At 36.6% G+C, this 21,169-nt stretch overlaps 1 protein-coding gene across 8 annotated transcripts in view; it reads right to left on the bottom strand.

The window, feature by feature from the left end:
* Positions 1-1,404: 1,404 nt before the first annotated feature.
* PHKB (phosphorylase kinase regulatory subunit beta) overlaps positions 1,405-21,169 on the bottom strand; it is a 236,567-nt gene continuing 216,802 nt past the window's right edge. For all 8 annotated transcript variants that reach the window (XM_025269801.3, XM_025269800.3, XM_025269799.3 and 5 more), the window contains 5 exons: positions 14,716-14,850; positions 8,551-8,680; positions 5,010-5,117; positions 2,905-3,045; positions 1,405-2,278 (listed from right to left, as the gene is read on the bottom strand). In XM_025269801.3, coding sequence (XP_025125586.3) covers positions 2,141-2,278; positions 2,905-3,045; positions 5,010-5,117; positions 8,551-8,680; positions 14,716-14,850 — 652 coding nt within the window. In that variant the 3' untranslated portion in view covers positions 1,405-2,140. The remainder of the gene's footprint in view (positions 2,279-2,904; positions 3,046-5,009; positions 5,118-8,550; positions 8,681-14,715; positions 14,851-21,169) is intronic.

Genomic DNA, 21,169 nt, shown 5'->3' with positions numbered 1-21,169 from the left:
TAAAAACAATTCGAATGACTAGTGAGGAATTCTCTTTGAGCAATAAGCACTCACAGCATTTACAGCTTGCAAAAGTGGTTTGTAATCCAGTAAGATGATGGTTCTGGACAGAAACCAGTGATTGGTTTGGAATCAGAGACAGTACAATCAGAAAAGATAGCCTAAAGCAAGAATTCTTGCTGAACCTAGGCGAACTCCTCCTAAACTGGGTCATTTCCCATAGTCTGAATCAACTGTTGCTGGCTTCTCCCTTGTGGATTTTACCTGGAAATGTGGCATTCTAACACTACAGTCCCATTAGAGAGAAGAAAAATCAGAGTCTGTGGTAGATTAATGAAATATACATAGATTCTATAATATTAGTTAAAAGTACATAGATTCTGTACTATAGACACAAATCTCAATTCTTTTCATACCATAAAAGTGGAGGAATTTATTACATAATCTGGACAGTATAATTTATTTCTTAATATTCATTTATTTAGCTGCACGGGATCTTAGTTGTGGCACACAAGCTCTCCTTTGCATCATGCGGGATCTTCTGCTACGGCACACGGACTCTCTACTTGTGGCCTGTGGGCTCAGCGGTGGCAGCATGTGGGCTCTCTGGTTGTGGCAGGTGGGCTCTGTAGTTGTGGTGCGCAGGGATCTTAGTTTCCCAGCCAGGGATCAAACCCTGTCCTCTGCATTGCAAGGCGGATTCTTAACCACTGTACCACCAGGGAAGTCCTTGGACCTTAGTATTCTTAACTATAAGACTAGGATAACAATTTCCGTTTCATATGATCAGTATACAAATTTGATAGTAGAATTCATATGAATTACTTAATACATAACAGATTCTGAAAATATTTTTCTCCCTGATTTCTTAAAACAAAAAAGTTCTATAAGGTAAGATTTTACCTCATTTTTCTCAGTTTTGCCAACCAGCACACTCTTTGCAAGTGTACCTCAAAGTTATGAGGAATGTGCCCGACTCCAGATTTTTTCACGTGCTCCTGCATCCATTTATTTGATATCAGCCCGATTTGTCACTTAAGCTACTTGTCCTTTCTGTCTTAGATCCTTTCAAGACTTTATAAATGGGCTGCATTTTTTGTGACAAGTTTGACTTTTCAGGTGAAACTCCCATAAGACTAGTGAGAAAAATGACTCCCTTTGGGGTCAGGGCTCAAATTAATGGGCTTCACTGTAACATTCAGTAAGGAAATAACTGATGAAATTTAAATGTTTAACCTACTTTATATGTTTATTAACATTAGCTTAAGTAAATTTGGTAACAAAATATGTGTAATGGTAGGTACCATAGATTCTCTTTCATCTCCCGATCAATTAAATGAAAATATTCAGGAGTAATAAATTCAGTATTGAGAAAAATGAGAACAAAGGATGTATTCAGATATATTCATTAATTCAGAAATAAAATTTAATGATTTTTAATTTTGTTTTTATGAGTACAAACTAGGTTAACAGTTCATACTTATTTTTACTAAGGGCGCAAAGAAAATATTTGATAAGGTATTGATTTATTACTTTAGTCCAACCCCTACAGTTAGCACAAATACAAAACCATAATAATGTTTACAAGGTAAAAATTGTACAATAGCTCTGTATTCTAAAATATTACCAATAATGCAGTTTTAGAATAAAAATACCAGCTTGTTGATTTTGCTTTTATGGTGCATATGAATATTTTGTTCTAGAAGCATGTTACTTAAAAAGAATTCACCATTTTTTCAATATACTTTCATTCCCGGTATGCATTATTCGTTGGAAAATTCATTTAATTGGCAGTAAGGTGGGAATTTAATCCAAAATGAGCAAAGGCTCAATTTGAAGAGTTATGTAGTCAGAAAACATGCAGTGGTAAACTTTCAATTAATAAACTATTACTACTGCTCAGTAAAGATTATTACTGTAGTTGGCATAATCATGAGAACTTATTTTCACTTGATTACAAGCATTTCTTACCATTAGATTGGTTATGGCATGCAAGAAGTCCAATAATTCCACCAAGGGTGTGGTGACCACTTCACCAGCATGGTCAGCCCACTCATTAATGGCTGCCTTGATTAAGCTTCAACACAAACAACACACTGCTGGAAAACCTGTCTTAACAAAGTCTCTACCACGTTCCTCACTAGCTAACCAGACACGGGTCATCATTGCTTGGCTTGACTTCTCCTTCCAGCAGCAGATTCATCACGACCTTTGTCAAATAGCTGCATGTTCCTCTTTTTCCCAGAGGGGGAGTGTTGTAAAAGGAAGTCATGTCATCCTACAAAGGAAAATAGTAAGTGAGTCATCTGAGTTTTTGTTTGTAAAGAGTTGACAGGTAAAATCTGTGTCAGCTGAGAGGGAAAAATAAATTCACAGGAAGATTTCCTTGTGGAAAATGTGAGCTTCTTGAGTTTTTCTTTTATTTTCCTGAAGCATCTTCTCAGCATATAAAACAAAGACAGCATTTTCAGTATTCTCCTTTTTGCCGACAATTTTTATTTACTTAGGGAACCTTTTTATGGATGAGAATAAAATATTAAACAGACAGCCTGGAAGGAGCTATATTAGGTAGCACACAGCACCAGTGTAGCCTGTTCCTCATCCCGTCCTCCCAGAATTTAACTTTATAGTCTTCTGGAATCATGGCTTCTTTCTGGTAAAACACATTTTAACTGCTAACTACATAAAGGAAATTTCTCTCTTCTTAGATATCTTTCTAGTCAGAACTTCTTAGCTGAATTGACTAATATTGAGTAAAAAGTAACATCAATTCCTCAAATAAGTCAGACTTCCTCCCGTTTTGTACTCTGCATATCTGTTTTGTAAGTTAAATGATAAGGGATTTACGGATACTTTGAAGAATTGAGAAAAAAAATTCTACAAAAAGCTATTTTCTCTACTTACTTGTTTTTCAATTTCCTTTAGTCGACTCTCATCTTTTTGAAATTCATGAAATGCTTCTTTCACCAGTTTGTCAAGATCTACTTTGTCTTGAAATTCTAGCTCAGGGTTTCTTTCCAGTACAATGGATACGACCATTAGTAACTAGAAGAGACAGACATCGAAAGCCAATTATATGAACCATAAAAGCGCCATAGTCTGCATGTGTTTTCATTCTTTCCTTAGACTGATGGATGGCCCTTGTACTCCACAGCCTGTTCTGTACAATGATAGGTGTTAGGATCATCTATGGATGGAATCTTCCTACCTATACAAGTTAATAACATGAGTTCTGTTTGGAAATCTCACTTTTTTTTTTTTCATTGTCTGTATCCCTGTAGCTATATGGAAATGTTTTTCAGTCACTTAAATAAAATCGATAACTTAGAAAAATGACTTTTCTAATCCGTTCACAGTACATAGTACCCTATAGTATCCAAAGTGTCTGAACTCTCTCTAGTCTTTACACCTTCATGTTTGGTGGCAAGCAAGCCACTGTTTGGTGGACCAAAACAGGGTCCAGTGGTGCAGAGGCTGCCTCAGAAAGCAAGGCAGATGAGTACAGTGGAGATTTTGGATCTACACTCACAATTAAATGACTTAAGTCTAGCATGCCAAAATGAGTATAATTCTCTGACATCACAGTATTTCTCAGGGGACAGTTATGTTTTAAACAATATACTTAACTGTGATTCTTTATGACATGAGCACTATTTGGTTTGTATAAGCTATCTTAGTTTAAGGCATCATCCTATTGCTTGGCTACCGTATACATTTATCCTAAGTACTAATGTTCATTTTATATGACAAACTGCAATATGCAAAATTGTATCTGAGTATACAATGCTTGGTAAAGACTTTCTGATGATGATTATGGTTCCTAGTTTGTACATGAAACAGGATAAAGACATAATTTCCAACTTGGGAATCTTTCTGATATACTTTATTGAAATGTTTCCCAATTAGTACCTGAAAGAACCAAAGGAAACACTAAGAAAAAATCCAGGAGTCACAATGTGGGAGACCTTGGGGCAGAGCTTTAGCCAAAAGAATTTGAAGTTTTGCTCAAGTTCTAAAGGTAAATTTCTTCTGCAAAGAGAATGACCACTTTTTAGGGGCATCTATAGGCATGAGATACCAAAAGGTTAACTGTACAAAGAAGGCAATCACGCTTCTAAAATTCCCATCTTTTCTTCATCCTAGTCTCTGTCTTACTCCCACAAGCTATGAAACTGATTGGTTGATACTCTTACCCAAATTCTGGCCTATCATAGATGAGGCTAAATCTCACTCAGCTGACTGTAGCTCCAGACATGCTGGATTTAGGAGGTGCTACATCCAGTCCAGCACTCACTGAGAGCTTCTGTATCAACAGGACATATTACCCACCCTCAAGAAACACAGAGTCTGATGGAGATATTCCCAGAGAAACAAAGTGAGGATGAGCTATACATTATATCCATTCAAGGGAGTCTTTATGTATTTGATATAATACTTTAAAATGGCAAAAAAGTATGTGTACGTGTGCATGCACAGGTGTGTGTGTTTTAGCATTTAACTTTATATGCAGCAGTGATGATATACAAAATTACAGGCTTTCTCTGTCCACAGAGATGTCTGGAAAGGTGTCCCTCAAAATAATAGTGATGATCTATTGCTAGTGGATATAGAGATATATTTGGTTTTCTTTTCTATAATTTTCCCAACTATTGAACTTTTCTACAATAGTCATGAGTTATTTCTGTAAACAGGAAAAAATGAAAATAAGATAAACAGAAAAAGGTCACATCCTCTCTTTTAGGGTACTGTTGACGCACTTACTGTGGGGATGAGTGTGTAGCTGGGCAAGTTGGTCAGTCAGTCTCTCTACCCTGATGGATTTAAGATGTTTGAATTGTTCGTGTGCCTTGACTCAAGGGTCAAGGATGGCCATCTCCTCCAGGACTCAACTGGAGATCTGGGTTAGGTGAGGAGTGAATTCCTGGCCTCGTAAGCAGTTTGTTTTATACTGGTTTTCAGGGAGCAGATAGAAAGCACTTCTTCAGCAATCTACATTTTTAAATACAAACCTCCACGACAATCTGTCTGTATTTTGGCTGGTCAATATTTCCCAACATGTCTTCAACAAGGAGAGAGAAATTCATCTCATACATGGTCATATCTGACAGGGTTGGTTGCTGAAAAAAATAACTCAACATTAAAATGCTGCATTGTTACACTCTGGTTCCCGTTTAACAGGAAAATTTCATTCGCTAGTTTCTTTTTCAGCTTCTACAAAACCTTAGGGAGCATTTTTAGCTTTATGACTGGATTTTATATATGTCAAACTACTTAAGCTAACCAGCTGACTCTTGTGATAAATTAAACCTCCTGTTTTTAGTAGTTATCTTTCCTATATTAATGTATTTAGGGAAAAGCGGACTGTATTAGGAAACTACTTCAATACACAAAAGTGAAGTGAAGTGAAGTGAAGCCGCTCAGTCGTGTCTGACTCTTTGCGACCCCATGGATTGTAGCCTACAAGGCTCCTCTGTCCATGGAATTTTCCAGACAAGAGTACTGGAGTGGGTTGCCATTTCCTTCTCTAGGAATACACAAAAGGAATGGCCAAAAATTGAACAACACATAAGAATACATATTGCTTTCAGAATTAACACAACAAGTTATGCTTGCCATCAGACTTCAGCATCTAAGTCACTTGCTACTGAATTAACATCGTTTCTGTGGCAGTCCTTCTGAGCTGGCAGCATAAAAATGCACACAAATAAGTGAAACAATATCATGTGCAGAAATGGTAAGCAAACACAGGAAAAAGCAAAACAAAAAAAATTTTCTCTAATCTCCTCTTTATATTTCGTTTAAAACAAGAGCATTGTAAAAATCTTCCATATACTTTCTGCAAACCAAATGAAAGCAGAAAATAAACTCAAACAAAGAAAAAATCTTGGCATGCTGGATAATCTTCAAAGGATGGAAGGAAAGGCTCTAAATGTTAGGCTTGAATGACGGAGAGCAGATGGAGTCACCAGAATTATTACCAGAGATGGAGAGATGATGAGTCATACTTATTTGCCTTTACCTCAGAGCACGATCTACAGTTAATTTCCTCATACCCTAGAACATGTGTATCTACTTACTATTTAAAATGGGACTAAGCCCATTGTCTCCTTTCAATTAAGTGAGAGCAATATTATTTTGCTTGGTGTAATAATGCTTCAGTCCTATATGCAACATGGTCCATCTATTGTATTTTGTATTCAGTACAATCCAACATACTGTCAGTGATTACAGGTAGTACCTAATTCAGGGAAAAATGAAGCTGGTGCAGGCATACCTTGTTTTATTGTGCTTCACTTCACTGCACTTTGCAGATTTTTGTTGTTGTTGTTGATTTTACAAATTGAAAGTTTCTGGCAGCCCTGTGTTTTTAGATGATAGTTACCAATTTCTAGCAATAAGTACTTTTAAATTAAGGTATGTACATTGTTTTCTTAGATATAATGCTATTGCATGCCTATCAGACTACAGTATAGTGTATACATAACTTTAATATGCACTGAATAACCAGAAAAAATTATGTAATTTGCTTTACTGTGATCATCTGGAATCAAACTTGCACTATTTGAGATATGCCTGCAATTATAACTGTTTAGATGTCTAGCAATGAGATTAATGGGGTTAACAGAAGGAAAGGAAGATCTTTTCATGGGTTCACATCAATGTCCTTTTAATATATCTCATTTGAAAAGTCAGCATAGCTAGTATGCAATATGATAATTAAATCTAGAGAAGAGCTATCAGGCTACCTTATTTTCCAGTCTCTGAAACAAGTGGAAAGTGTAGCAGAGAAGTTAAGAGAAAAGGCTCAGAAGCCAAACTGCTGGGAAGGGGGTCACACTAGGTCAGGTGCTTCCTAGATGTATGACTTTGGGAAAACCACTGAGCTGTGTTTTAGTCTCCTCATCTGTCAAATAGTAGTTATACAGTACCTACCACAAAAGACAGTTGTAAGGATTAAACGAGCACTTAGAAAAGAGCCTGGCACTTAGAAATACTTAACACGTTGTCAGCAAGGAGAGAATATGCCCAGGCGATCAGATAATTAAAAGAAAGTCTGGTAGGCATTAGCAGAGGCTGGGAAAGAAGCAACAGAAGGTTGCAACAGTCCACTGTGCTCAGACACAGGCCTAGTAGAAGCAGCAGGACACGAACAGTTGAAATGGGTTCCCTGCCCACAGGAGACAGAGGCGCTCCATACAATGGTCACAGAGAGCACCTTGGGAAGGACTGGAGCACCTATACTGACAACCAACAAAACCAATCAACAGTCCATGAACAGCATAAAAAATACTTTTAAAAAGTTCTTATTCATTTTTAGAAAAGAATAATAGATTCACAAAGTTCAAAAATCTGAAAGGTTAAAAAGGATTATCAGTGAAAAGCCCAAGCTGTACCATAGACCACAGTCCCCTTCCCCAAAGGCAAAGAAAAGAATGCTATCGATTTCTTGTGGGTTCTTTCAGAAATACCCTATGTACATATAAACAAAATGAGTATAGGTGTGTGTTTTAAGAGTATTTTATTTTCACAGATATAAAGATCAAACTAGTAGTTACCAGTGGGGTGAGGGAAGAGTAGAGGGCAAGATAGGTGTGGGAGACTAAGAGGCACAAACTATGCATAAAATAAATAAATATGCTACAGTACAGGGAATATAGCCGATATTTTATAATAACTTTAAATGGAATATAATCTATAGGAATATTGAATCACTAGGCTGTATACCTGAAACTCACATTATATATCAACTATACTTCAATAAAAAAAGAATACGTTGATAAAGACCTTTATCACAAAGAATTTGGCTGATGTTTCAACACTATAAACAGATATAGTACTCCATTTCTAGAAGGCCTAATTATTCACGTTTGTGCACAAGCAGAATGATTTAAGTGTCAGAATTAAATTAAAGAATTAAAGAGGCTGGCCAGTTGATAAAACCTGGAAAACCATTTGAAGAAGGGAATACTAATTCATTCAGATCAAACGTCAGTTACCTCTCAGTTAATAAGTGATTGTCTAATGATCTAAAAGTTACTGTACTTTTCACGTTCAATCCAATTTTTAATTAGTAATTTCTAGCCACAGCATTACTAAACCACCTTGTTTCTTAAGACTGATTTGGTTTTTGAACGTATGTTTTCCTGTTTGTGAGGTTCCCTGCCACTGGCCTATTGCACTTGGTGGTATTTCTACCATCATTGCTATTATTTCTAATCCACTTGAGCAGGCTTCTTATGTTTCTCCTTTCAAGGATCTAAATATTCTTAGAAAATGAAATAAGTAGAAAGGTCATTTGCAAAGCAGAGAAGGGAAGAACTCCCTGCTCCTTTGTAGTTGCTCAGTCACTAAGTCCTGTCTGACTCTTTGCGACCCCATGGAGAGTAGCACCCCAGGCTTCCGGGTCCTTCACCATCTCCTGGAGTTTGCTCAGATTCATGTCCATTGAGTCTGTGATGCTATCTAACCATCTTATCCTCTGCTGTCTTCTTTTCTCTTTAGGTCTCTTTAGAAGTCCCTTTTACTGACACAGACACAGTGGGGCTGTACCTGGGGCAAATGCCTCCCGGCTACAATGATTCCATTGGGTGTGCGTTCCAGGATCTGCCATACTCTGTCATAGAACCCAGGGGGGGTTCTATTCAAAGAGCCATCGATCTGCCGCCTGTTCAGCCAACATCTGTAGACCAAAAGAAAATGCCTCAGTGTTGAAAAACAAGTTTGTTCTGGCAAAAAGCAGTGCTTTTATATGGATTAATTGTTCCAACAGAGTGAGCAATAAAAGCCAAAATCCATCAATGATGCATATCTACCATGTGTTACAGAGGTTATTAAATATTTCATAGTGAAAAGAGAACTTGCAGGAAAGGAGAAAATCCCTAAGATTTAAAAAAATTTAACAGGCAAAATGTTATTCTCTAGTAAGTTTCTTACAATTCACTATGTGATCAAATGAGTTTCTAACATGCAACACAGTTCAATTTAAAAACAGAGGAACAGTCAATTTCAAAATAAGTTTACCTGGTCCTCACGTGCAATAAAATGTAAGTTCCGTGAAGACATGGGCATTGTATATATAGTTTGATTACTCCTATATACCTCTCCAAGAAAGGTGCTTAATAACCACCTGATAAGTGGGTGAGTGCTCAAAAAAGCATAATGTATCTAATAAAACTGTTGTTGTTTAGTCACTAAGTTATATCTGACTCTTTTGGGACCCCAGGGACTCTAGCCTGTCAGGCTCCTCTGTCCATGGGATTTCTCAGGTAAGAATACTGGAGTGGGTTGCTATTTCCTTCTCCAGGGATCTTTAGGACCCAGGGATCAAACCCAAGTCTGCATTGGCAAGTTGATTCTTTACCACTGAGCCACCAGGGAAGCCCATCTAATGAAATTACCTTATTTTAAACCTTATATTTAGTTTTCTACTTAAATACAGCCAAAGTACCAGTGCTAAAATATCAGCTACCAAATCTTACATGTCATAATAATTAATACAGAGTCAAAATTCTAGATCCATTATTTTAATGAATTTAAGTTTTAAATCTTAAAAATATAATAGTTACTTCAATCACAAACTGCTAAAGATACAGAATTTGCACAATCTGAAAAGAATAAACAAATGACATAGTAGTATATTATTATAAAAGCTGAAGATAGGAACAAATATAATTTTTTTATACTTGGTATTAAAACAGGCAGCAGAGTAAAATGCGTCATCAACCACAAATAATGATCAACAATATTTCTAGGTGTGAAACTCCTTATGCAGGATACAGTGATCAGAAAAAGACATTGTTGTTCTGGTGAAAGAGGATCGAGAAGTTACATCACTACACAAGTGAGGAGGTATCTCTTTCGGATGTATAGCTTCTCTTGGTAGGCCCAGATTTGTGTGGCTGGGTTCAGTGCTATGCTCAAGAAAAAAGCCAAAAAGGTTCCTTTGTGATGTTTTAATTTGGATAATGGGTATGCAAACTGAATATTTTCCATGTGATTCTTCCCCTTTCTTCCTTTGTTTGGCAACAACAAAAAAGATGTTTTCAGAGTTCTGTGAAGTCATGGTTAAGACTATAAAAGGTGCAAAAAAAAGAAAAAAAAAAAAAAGACTATAAAAGGAAGATGTTTGCTTAGAACAACATAAAAGGTAAAAATGTGTTAATATTCACAGAGCAGGAATTATTTTAGAAGAATTCTCTTATTTTTATCTTTTTGCTTAGAAAAAATTTAGGTTTACAGAAAAGCAAAAAAAAAAAAAAAAAAAAAAAAATGTTCCTCTACTCAGCCTCTTCTACTTTCTGTCATCTTACATAATCAATAGTACAACTATCGAAACCAGGAAATAAACATTGGTAGAATACTACTAATCTTACAGACCGTACTCAAATTTTGCCAATTTCACTGCAAATTTCCTTGTTTTGGTCCTGTGTCCCACCCAGGACCCCACACTGCATTAGTGTTCAGGTCTCCTTAGGCTCTTTTAATCCGTGACAGTTCCTCAATCTTTATCTTTCACAACTTTGACATTTTAGAAAAGTCAGTTATTTTGTAGAATGTATCTCAATTTAGGTTTGTCAGATGTTTTCTCATGATTAAACTCGGTTATGCACTGTTTTGCAATACCCAGAAATGGCTGTACCCTTTCTCAGCACATCGTACCAGGGGGGTATGTAATGCTGACGTATCTTACTACTGATGATGTTAACTTGATCATTTGGTTAAGGTGGAGTCTGCTGGGTTTCACTGTAAAGTTACAATTTTTCCTTTTACAATTAAAAAGTATCTTGAGTGGAAATACTCTGAAATTATACAAATTCCCATTTCTCATCATACTTCCACCCACTAAATTTAGGGGTTCTTGCCTGTAATGGTTACTGTTGTACTTGCCTAATGGTGATCATTATTCCACCAACATTATCATCATTCCACCTACACTTATTAATTGGAATTCTATTGTAAAAAGAGTCCCTTCTCTCCCATTTATCAATTTATATCAGCATGGACTTATGGATCTTTATTCTACTGGATGTAATCCAATAGTATCATTATTCATTTTGTTGCTCAAATTGTCCCAGCTTTGGTCATTGAGCCTCTGGCATCCTTCTAACACACCTCTATAGTTTTTGGAGCATTTTCTTACTTTCTGTACAACAAGATGCTTCAGGTTTATCTTGTGTTTTTCCTGCCCCAGCCCTGCAATCAACTACTTCTCCAAGGAATCCTGGTTCTTTCCATTAGAAAGTGTTATTTGGAAATCAGCATCTGGGTACCAGGTTTGCTCACTGCTATTGGGGTTTCATTGCTTCTAGGTTTTCTTAGTGGACAGTTAGGAAAGATAAGGATGTATGCTCCCATATACATATACACATTCTCATTTATTTCTGTATCTATCCATCTTTGTAAAAACTATGAATTCACAGTGATACTTCCAATTCCTATCAAACACCACAGGGAATATTCTAGCCATTCTCCTTTCCTTATTTGTAACTATATATTTCAATAGTGAAAAAAAATCTGGCTCAAATTAGCTCCAATATATTGAATTATTTATTTAATCTCAGTGTGTGTATATGTATATGCACCATATATTGGGTTGACCAAAAAGTTCGTATGGGTTTCTCTGTAAGATGTCATGGAAAAACTCAAACGAACTTTTCAGCCAACCCAATATATAATACTATGCATGTGTGTATAAATTCCAGAATTGCTAATTCCTACCTCTGTGAGAAAAAAAAATTACTATACAGAGTCCAGGATTTGTGTGTAGTTCTCTTTTTGTTTAGCTTTACAGTGTCTAGTCAATGTTTTCCAAAGGTACTTTGGTTAATTCTTGTCTTCCCCTCCCCTTTCAGTGTGGTAATATTATTCATTTGTAATATGGTTAGGGTCAATTGTTACTGTATGTATTCTATTTTTGGTACCTTCCACATCTGGATTAATTTTCATTAATGATTTGTTTGGGGAATAATTATTTATGTTTTAGAAATATCACAGAAGTTGGAGAGTCAGAGCTATTCAAATGGTCTGAATTTGAAGTATTGCTCTCCCCTCAACCCTACTGCTGTGGATCTATTTTTTTCATTCTTTCCACCCTGTTCCCACCCACTCTCTGAAGGTAACCAATTTCACTAGTTTCTGATTTAGCCTTCCTATATTTCTTCTGCAAAAATGAGCAGATATCCTCTTCTTTCTTACATGAAGAGTAGAGTACTATACTCTTTTGTGCTTTGCTATTCTCAGGTATCAATACAGCCTAGAGATTATTCCCTATCAGTTCATAGAGACCACACTTGTTCTTTTTCACAACTTCATAATCTCCATTGTGTGGACATTTACCACAGTTTATTCAAATAATTCCCCATGTATGAGGACTTAGGTCATGGGCATTCCAAAATTTGCAATTATAGATGATGATGCAATGAATAACCTTGTGCATATATACTCACATTGTTGGAGGCAAATCTCCAGGGTGGGTCCTTAAAAATAAGACTAAGACTGCTGGGTCAAAGGATAAGTGCACATGTAGACTTTTTTTAAGATATTATCAAATTCTCATATAGAAGGGTTGTACTCATCAGCTGTATATGGGACTATCTGTTTTCTCCACAGCCTCAGCAAATGTTCCCCATACTCTTTAACTTTGCCAGTCTTATAATGAGAAATGGTATCTCAATGTGTTTTAATTTATATTTCTCTAATTATGAGTTAGTTTGAACATCTCTCCAAATATTTAAGGTCCATTTTTAACATTTTAAATGAATTGATCAATTGTATCTTCCCCCATTTTTCTCAAATTTTAAGAATTAGCATTAACTCTTTGAACATATGTTTTGCTCCAGCTTCTCAGTTGTCTTTTGGCATTGCCTATTTTTTTCTATGAAAAATGTGGGTTTTAATTTTTATATAGTTTTATTTATCTTTTATTGCCCCTAGGTTTGAGTCATAGTTAGAAAGTCTTTCTCATACCAAGGTTACAGAGGAATTTACCCATGTCTTCTTCGAGCTAGTTCAGTTCAGTTCATTTAGTCGCTCAGTCGTGTCCAACTCTTTGCGACCCCATGAATCGCAGCACGCCAGGCCACCCTGTCCATCACCAACTCCCGGAGTTCACTCAGACTCACGTCCATCGAGTCAGTGATGCCATCCAGCCATCTCATCCTCTGTCGTCCCCTTCATCTCCTGCCCCCACTCCCTCCCAGCATCAGAGTCTTTTCCAATGAGTCAACTCTTCGCATGAGGTGGCCAAAGTACTGGAGTTTCAGCTTTAGCATCATTCCTTCCAAAGAAATCCCAGGGCTGATCTCCTTCAGAATGGACTGGTTGGATCTCCTTGCAGTCCAAGGGACTCTCAAGAGCTAAGTCATGTCCAGTTTCTTTGTGATCCCATGGACTATAGCCCACCAGGCTCCTTTGTCTGTGGGATTTCCCAGGCAAGAATACTGGAATGGGTTACCATTTTCTCCTCCGGGGGTCTTCCCGACCCAGGAATTGGACCCATGTCTCCTGCCTGCATCTCCACAGGCAGGTGGATTGGCATTGGCACTGGCACAGGCATTGGCAGGTGGATTCTTTACCACTTGAGCCACCTGGGACGCCTTTAGCACCAGCACAGTTTCATTTTTTTAAATGTTTAATCACTAATCTGTTTGGAGTTTATTCTTAAGTACAGTATAAAGTATGGATTTTATTTTATCTTTTCCAAGTCGTTATCCAGTTGTCACATCACTAGTTATTTAAAAAGTCTATCTTTGACCCAGTGATTTGAGATGTCACCTCTATCACACACAAAATTTCCAGATGTGATTGGGAGTCTATTTCTGGACTTTCTTTTCTGTTCACTAGTTCTATTTTTCTGTTCATGTACCAGCATCACATTATTTTAATTATAAAGGCTATTAAATACTTTAACTGTCTCTCTTAGGGCAAGTCTTTATGTTTTTCTGGTTATTCTTGCATGTCTGCTTTTGCATAGGAATTTTAGTATTTACTGGTCTAACTCCATAAAACAGCTTGTTGGAATTTTATTGGAATTGTTAGACATCTTTAAAGTCTTCCTGTTTAAGAAAAAGGATGCTTTTCTGTTTGTTCATGTCTACTTTTGCAGAAGACTTCTTTCCTAGATATTTCTAGGCATAAAACTATATCATTTTGGAAAGTACCAGGCACACAAATAGCGCTCAAAACTGTTTGCCTAAATAATTATATTAAAACTGTTTTTGTAATACAAATAACTCTTCAATTCAAAGCAATCCAAAGTATTTGCTTTACTTATATTCTAAGGTTGGTACAAGTTACGTCTAAGACAGTTTACTCTGAAGAAGATTACAGTCTACTTAAAGAGACACAGTCACAAGCAAGAATTTAATTAACATTATCAAACTCAAACTTGTGTGCCAAAATGTTGGGAGGAGATGGTGAGTGCTACCAAAGATTAGAAAGGGAATTGACCAAAGTAGAATGAAGTACTACATTCTACACAAAATAATAAAAATTATTACAAACTATACCTGGAAAAAGTATAAAATTCAAATCAATACAAAATTACAACTGAAGATAGACATTTTAATTAGTATCTCTATGTATGCTGCCCATCTAGTATTGACACATTGCTACATTTTATTTCTTATTAACATCTTACTAATTTCATACACACACATGTATAAAATGTTATTGTAAATCCAGAGTGTCCTGTAGGTAACAAAGGACTGTCATTACCTTCCATTCTGTTGAGGCTGGAGAATATCCAATAGAAGCTGTTTTACTTCACTGGGTGACAGCTGATATAAGTCTCTGGCTGGCTTGTTTCCACCACGGATCTGTAGTTCATACTCCATAGCATGGATGATCCACCTGAAACAAAACAAGGGAAGCACGAATCAGTAACTCTTAAAATAAAATCACCTTGTGCTTCTCATCGCAATGCCCTTAACGGCACTGACCCATCCAAAGAAGAATGAAAAAGGCTATTTAAATTTCCTGAACTTCTGATAGAATTACTTCCATCAAGATTATGTGACATGGTTAGACTGTTAAAAATGAGGCCTGTTCTTGCATATGTGGTAAGGTCGTAAAACATGAAAATAAACTTAGGTTCTTACCAAATAAGATTGATGAGCAGCAGCTGTCACATTACTATTTTCTTAATAATAGATAGATTAAAAAAAAGGATAAAAATTCATTTTAAGAAATGAGCTGTGATATACTATTATATAAATGCTCCTTTCCCAGGAAGGACAAGTATTTCTTACCTATTACATTTATTTTGTAGTCATTTCCTTGTAATTAGAAGGGATAGAGAAGTACCTGCCTTTTAAATACAGAGACACATATAAATGTGTTAGATAGTTATAACTTATTAGCATATTGAAAAGCAGAGACATTGCTTTGCCAACAAAGGTCCGTCTAGTCAAGGCTATGGTTTTTCCAGTGGTCACGTATGGATGTGAGAGTTGGACTGTGAAGAAAGCTGAGCGCTGAAGAATTGATGCTTTTGAACTGTGGTGCTGGAGAAGACTCTTGAGAGTTCCTTGGAATGCAAGGAGATCCAACCAGTCCATTCTGAAGGAGATCAGCCCTGGGATTTCTTTGGAAGGAATGATGCTAAAGCTGAAACTCCAGTACTTTGGCCACCTCATGTGAAGAGTTGACTCATTGGAAAAGACTCTGATGCTGGGAGGGATTGGGGGCAAGAGGAGAAGGGGGCGACAGAGGATGAGATGGCTGGATGGCATCACCGACTCGATGGACGTGAGTCTGAGTGAACTCCGGGAGTTGGTGATGGACAGGGTGGCCTGGCGTGCTGCGATTCATGGGGTCACAAAGAGTCGGACACGACTGAGCGACTGAACTGATAACTAGTATATTAGAGAACACACTTTATTCAACAGATTTCAGAAGAATCTATTCTTTAATAGATATTTAAATGCTGTTCATAAAGTATGTTTTTATTACAGAAACAGCTTTATTATGATTATTTAGGAAAGTATTTATTGAGTACTGTTTGTGTGCCTGGTAGTTATATGCCTGGATATGCCCAAAATATTTCATCATTTTATGTGTAAATAATTTTACTCTTTAATTTGAGAAGCTTTTAGTATTTTTATAGTGTCATCTCACTTCATTTCTGTTATTCTGAGGAAAGAAGTCAGATAAACCAGTTATGCAAATTGAAGAAAACTCTGGAAATAACACTGTGCCTTAGGGAATCAGAACTCTACACACCATTAGGAAAAGCTAGGGAATTAGTTTTACACAGCAGAATCCTATACTTTATCCTTAAATCCTCCGGTGAAAACTGAATAACAGACAGGGACAGGAAAGCTCAGCATCTGGAAAGAATGTGTCTCTATTTACTCAGGTTTTGTCTCAAAAGAGGGGCTGTACAGCCAGTGCACAGGCAGAAACATATAATAGTTACAGCAATGAAGATTTAACACAGGGAAGCTACTGCACCCGAATATTTCAGTATCTTTCTCTTGATGCACTCTTTTGAAAGACTGCCTACAAGGCTTATCACAGGTATAGAGATGAAGAAGTTAGACGGAAATAACCAAAAATTAAAGTCTTTGTCTTTCTGCCAAGGCTGGCTTGCAAAACAATACTGCTGCATCCTTATGGAGTGACTTTAATGTCTCTCAGTGGAAGAAAATGGTAGGAAAAATGTAACAGTTTCCGGGTTGAACAGTAAGTAATATCAACCAAGCGTATCGCCCTGCCCACTTAGCCAGGCCACAGGAGACAAAGCAGTGTGTCCCTGCTCTGTGACTGCTCCAATCCTTCTGATAAGGCAACTCTCACCTCTTTTTCCTATCCTCTTCACTATTCTTCATTGTTGCCATTTCTGGAAGTTAGGCATTTAACTAGCAGGCCAGTTGGATACTGAGATAGATTATATAGCCATGAAGAAATACTCAAGAATAGGACATAATAATGTAAAATACATACTATTACCACTGATAGTACATGACAAATATTTAATACTTGCTCTTTGGTAAGAATAGTAAAGATGACAAGGTATTTACAAACAACAAAATACATGTTTGTAAGTTTTCTGATACGTGCAACACTTGTGACAGAGTTAAGATGTACAATTTGCACTTCTCTAATCAGCTGAAAAGAAAAATTGGACTAAACTTATATTACTGCCAAACACTAGAATTTATTAGGACTTCCTCATAGCTCAGTTGGTAGAGAATCTGCCTGCGATGCAGGAGAGCAGGGTTCGATCCCTGGGTCAGGAAGATCCTCTGGAGAAGGAAATGGCAACCCATTACAGTATTCTCACCTGGAGAATCCCAAGGACAGAGGAGCCTGGTGGGCTACAGTTCATGGGATTGCAAGAGTTGGACATGACTTAGCGACTAAAACACCAAACCACCAGAATTTACTTGTTCATCTTCACTATTACGAACTACATTTAGTCAAAATGCTAATACAGACATAAAAGTCACAAGGATACAGTTACTACTTTGGATTTTATTTTGATTTTAAAGTTGCTTATGAAATTAATTCTTACAACGTTTCACTTACTGTAAACTGTTCTGTGAACTCTTTAAAATAAAAAAATTCTACTTTTAATTTTAAGATTAGACAGAGTTGTTTTCTATTTATTATTGTATTTCTTTATTAACATTTAAAATTTACATTTCAGGCAGCTTAGTATAATAGAAGCAACATCAAATTTAAGATTTAAAGACCAGCCTTTTAGTCTCCCCAAGCAAGTTAACATCATGAAAAGAAAAATGGGGTGAGGGGTATTGTTTTAGATTAACCGTGACTTAAGCGATGTAACAACTAGTGCCTTGTGGGGACCTTCTTTGCAACCATGATTATTTTTAAAACAAAGTCATTCTGGGAACAACCAGAAAAACATGAATAAAAATACTGTAATATTACAGAATCATTGCTAATTGTGTTGGGTGTGATAATGGTATTGTGGTTATTAAGAAAATTTCCTTTTCCTTACTTTTGTTGTTGTTTAGTTGCTAAGTTGTGTCTGACTCTTTTGTGACCCCATGGACTGTAGCCCGCCAGGCTTCTCTGTCCAGGGGGATTCTCCAGGCAAGAATACTGGAGTGGGAGAAACCATTTCCTTCTCTAGAGGATCTTCCTGATCCAGGGATCAAATCCACATCTCCTGCACTGGCAGGCAGATTCTTTACCACTGAGCCACCAGGCAAGCCCCTTCCTTACTTTAGATACATACTTCCTAAAATTATGAGGGGTAAAAGTCAAAATGTCTTGGATTTGCTTTATAATCTACAGCAAAAAAAGAAGCAAATATGGTAAATGCAAATTACTAACAATTGCTTTTACTCATTTAAATAATGAGTATATAAGAATTTACCAAATTGTTCTACTATTACACATTGTTAAATTTTGTCAGGATGAAAAGCAAAAACAATAAAGACAGACCTGAATACCAATTCTGTCACTAACCAACTGAGCTCCATTTGCAAGTTCTTTTTCAAATGGGAATACTATATTACTATTACTTGTTTAGCTCATTTTATGAAAGTATTTTGAAGAAAAAATAAGAATGTTATGTTAAAAATTGTTAAAAGGCTTTTGAAATCATAGAGTTCAATTTTTATGTTCAGATGTTATGTTCAGATTATGTTAGCAAACTCCTTTTACTTGACTCTCAGACTCAGGCTGGAAGAAGTGCCACATCAATTTAACTTTAGGAGGTATATATCCTCTTTTAAAATAAGTAATTAAAAACATTTTAAAACACTTTTTAAGGTCTTCCCAAAACTTGAGCTATTAAAACTAAACAATATCTATCACATTTACCTTTTAAAACCTTCAATGCCATAAACAAAGATAGCTGGAGATCTAAAAATTTTCCCAAGACTTCTATTTACAAAGTCCCAGCAGTTCTGTGAGCAAATTACAGAAAACAGTACTCAGCAGCCACCAAAGAAAGGTGACTGTTTTTCACTGATTTGAGCACAAATTAATCTTATTTGTCAGACTGTTTAAAAAAATACATTATTCACTAAAAAATACTGGTTAAATTAATCTGTTTAGCTTGGAATTGTTCAAAAGACTAAAACAGAGTTCATATCAAAACAGCTTTAGATATGAACCATCAGAGACTTCGAGAAAGTAAAAAACCAAGAGAGTAAAATCAAAGACATTTTAATCGATTTTTAGAATTACTAATACAAAAGGGCATTATTCCTTTGCATGGGAAAATCTGGTTTCTTACCCTCATTGCTGCTGACAAAGTCACCAAACCTGATTTGACAATTCCAGTGTAAAAGCAGTTAATGCAAAATGGGGAAAGCAAGCAAGCAAGCAACTGTGAAAGGTCAAAAGAATGAAGGTTATCCTTGGACAAGATCCTTATAAATTCACTCTGTCTAAAGAACCAGGGACATGCTCTACTTGCCAATAAGCAAATGAGAAAGAGGTAGATACACATGACTGACCAGATCAACCTTCAAACGTATCATGGTCTGACTTGACAATGAATTCCTCCACACTGCTAGAAAAATGTGAAGAGGCAGACTAGTATTCCTATATAGTCCTGGGAATTAGCTTGTCCTTCTAAAAACTCTGTGGGATGTGAGGTTGGTTAGCATATTGTATATGTACTGGCATTTTTCTTTCCAACCTGCCCCAATTAAGGAGTGAAATAGAAAATAAAGTTCATGGAAATCTGACATCATTGACAAATCAGAAACAGCTGACATTTTCTGGAAAAAAAAAAATGCAATAAACAATAGCACTGATCCATAGCAAGAAACAACATTTAAAGTAATTATTTTGAGTTTATTTCAAGATACTGAGACGTATTTGCCAAGTTTACTGCTAAACAAGTGAATGAATAACTGTCTATGCAAGCATTTTACTAAGCTATATGATAGGAAATAAGAAAGTTGCAAGAAGGGATATTTTGTTTGATTCCTATTAATACAGAGAGGGTGACAATTTAATGAGCCAAAGTGAGATTCCTGTCTGGTAACTGGAGAACAATCATTCACCTACCCTACCTGCGATCTAATCACAACAAAATAGAGGTAGAACTCTATCATCTCACTTTCTTACCTCGTATCAAACGTCAAAAGCAAAGTCCTGTGAATGAGAATCAAACTATACTAATGTACTCAGAGCTGCAATTATCTCCTTTTCCCTATCTCCATAGGCCTGGTACCTATGACAACAATGGACTTCTCTAAGCATTGGATAGGTGATCCACAGATGCTCCTGTGGGCAATAGAAGACATGCAATGATCAAAGTTGCTTACAGAGGATGACCTGGCAGTATGAAAAGCAGTGATGAAAAAGAGTTGATAACATATATCCTCAGGGGTTATCTCCTGAATGACAGACCTAGAGCAGAAAACAGTTGATTGGAGGTCTTTATGGTAATGGGCCTGTCAGGAACTTGATCTATTTCAACCTGAAAGCTGGAGCACAAATCAATAACAAGACAGCAAATCAAATCATTATCAGACTAGAATACCAATCCTGTGAGCAGGTTAATTTTCTTCACTGGAGTGCCTGATAGCAGTAATGTCAAAGAAACTGCACTGGCAGGATTAACCTTGGGAAAAAGAGAAAAGAAACATGGTGGTATTGGTTTAGAAATTGATGCAGTGGGTGATGTAAATAAATAAAATTAAAAACCGAAAAAACCTGAGAGAGAGAGGGGTTAAAACAGAGAGATATAAGCATATATAGGGCAGGAGAGTTATGGGTAACACATACCATGAGCAAGACAAATATTCTTTTTTTAAAAAACTTATTTTAATTGGAGGCTAATTACTTTACAATATCATGGTGGTTTTTGCCATACATTCACATGAATCAGCTATGGGTGTATAAGTGTTCCCCCTCCTGATCCTCCCTACCACCTCCCTTCCCATCCCACCCCTCAGGGTCATCCCAGTCCACCAGCCCTGAGCACCCTGTCTCATGCATTGAACCTGGACTGGTGATCTATTTCACATATGATAATATACGTTTCAATGCTATTCTCTCAAATCATCCCACCCTCACCTTCTCCCACAGAGTCCAAAAGTCTGTTCTTTACATCTGTGTCTCTGCTGCTGTTTCGCATATAGGGTCATCATTACCATCTTTCTAAATTCCATAAATATGCATCAATATACTGTATTGGTGTTTTTCTTTCTGACTTACTTTGCTCTGTATAATAGGC

The sequence above is a fragment of the Bubalus bubalis genome, chromosome 18 (assembly GCF_019923935.1).
Source record: "Bubalus bubalis isolate 160015118507 breed Murrah chromosome 18, NDDB_SH_1, whole genome shotgun sequence".
Taxonomy (NCBI): domain Eukaryota; kingdom Metazoa; phylum Chordata; class Mammalia; order Artiodactyla; family Bovidae; genus Bubalus; species Bubalus bubalis.
Note: the sequence above shows the minus strand (reverse complement) of the source record. Positions and strands in the feature narration are given on the sequence as shown.